The following is a 1,399-nucleotide window of genomic DNA, read 5'->3' as shown; positions in this document are numbered from 1 at the left end:
GCTTTATGCCGACCGCTGCGCTCTTGCCACCACGCATTGTCATGGCAGCGCCCTCTTCCCTGAGGCCTCCGCGTCTCGCCACCCTGCGACGCGCTCGGGTGCAGATGCTGTCGCCCTCGGCTGGATCACTCGCGGCCGCGTCGATGTTGCCAGCGCTGCTCGGCTTCTGGAAATCCGAGTACGGTGTCAGCTACGCGTACGGCACTGCGACGTTTCTTTCCGGAATACTTGTACTGCCATCTGCAACCACGCGCATCGCGACAGCGCATGCAGCCTGCCTTGCGCTGTACGGGCTGAGGCTGAACGCCTTTCTGCTGTACCGTGAGCTGAGTATCGCCCGCTTCCGTGAGTTCCGCGACAAGATCGAGGCGCGCGCGCTCGAGAAGGGCGGCCGCCTCAGCAGGGCTCCCTTCATCGCCTCGTGCGGCCTCCTCTACCTCGGGCTCGCCGCGCCGCTGATGCTCACCGCGCCCGCCTCCGCCCCTCCCGCCCTCGCCGGGGCCCTCGTCTGCCTGATGTACGCCGGCTGGCTCACCGCGGCGGCCGGCGACGCGTGGAAATCTGTGGTCAAGGCTCGCAAGGGCGAGGACGCCCTCGTGACCGGTGGCCCGTTCCGCCACCTGCGACACCCAAACTTCAGCGGCGAGATGCTGCTCTGGGGTGCGAGCGCCGCCGCCGGCGCCGCCACCGCTGCCACGAATTTCGACGGCCGCGGCGTGCTCGCTGCGTGCGGCTGGCTCTCGCTGAGTGCGCTCGGCTGGGCAGGCATCAGCTTTGTCCTCGCACAGGCCGCCACCAGCCTCGAGAAGCGGCAGGCGGCGCTGCAGCCCTCCCGCGCCGCGCCGCAACCCTCGCGCCGCGCCGCCTCACGCACTGCCGAGACCGCCGCAGGCGCAAAAGTACGCGGGGACGCCGGGCTTCACAGAGTGGCGGCGAGGCGCTTGGCCGGGCATCACGCTCCCGCAAAAGCAGTGGCCTGCTGTCGGCGGCAGCGCGGGCCCGCACCGCATGGCCGGCCGCTGGCCGCCGCCAAGCCGAGCCCGTTAGCTGCTCGTGCTGGCGCGGCGATTGTACTGGATGAGACAGATACGATTGTTTTTACCTAAGCTTTTACGATTGTCTGTATTTTTCAGGCCGCGGCGTCCTGCGCAACTGCAGTCGTCTGCATGGCACGATGACACAACCCATAGGAATAAATACTTGTGTCGCTAGTGTTCGAACAAGCGGTCGTGTCGTGCACCTCGGGTGTTGGGGAGGTCGTGGGAGCCGCTCAGGACCATTTTGGGGGCGCAATTCGCCTGGTTTCCCTTGAACACGCGGCAAAAAACTTCGTAACTCCTTGGCGACGAGCCGCGGGCTTTTGCCATTGCGTGCCAGCCTCAGACAGCCGGGCCGCCCG

At 67.1% G+C, this 1,399-nt stretch overlaps 1 protein-coding gene across 1 annotated transcript; it reads left to right on the top strand.

Annotated features, from left to right (window-relative positions):
• Window positions 1-104: 104 nt before the first annotated feature.
• On the top strand, window positions 105-1,178 carry EMIHUDRAFT_250520 (hypothetical protein; the record flags this gene model as incomplete). Its single annotated transcript, XM_005756964.1, has 3 exons — window positions 105-660; window positions 938-981; window positions 1,134-1,178. The coding sequence occupies 3 exons, from the start codon at window positions 105-107 to the stop codon at window positions 1,176-1,178; spliced, it is 645 nt and encodes a 214-aa protein (XP_005757021.1).
• Window positions 1,179-1,399: the final 221 nt, after the last annotated feature.

The sequence above is a fragment of the Emiliania huxleyi genome (assembly GCF_000372725.1).
Source record: "Emiliania huxleyi CCMP1516 unplaced genomic scaffold EMIHUscaffold_939, whole genome shotgun sequence".
NCBI classification, from domain to species: domain Eukaryota; phylum Haptophyta; order Isochrysidales; family Noelaerhabdaceae; genus Emiliania; species Emiliania huxleyi.
The sequence above is the reverse complement of the archived record's forward strand: the minus strand, read 5'-3'. Positions and strand labels throughout refer to the sequence as shown.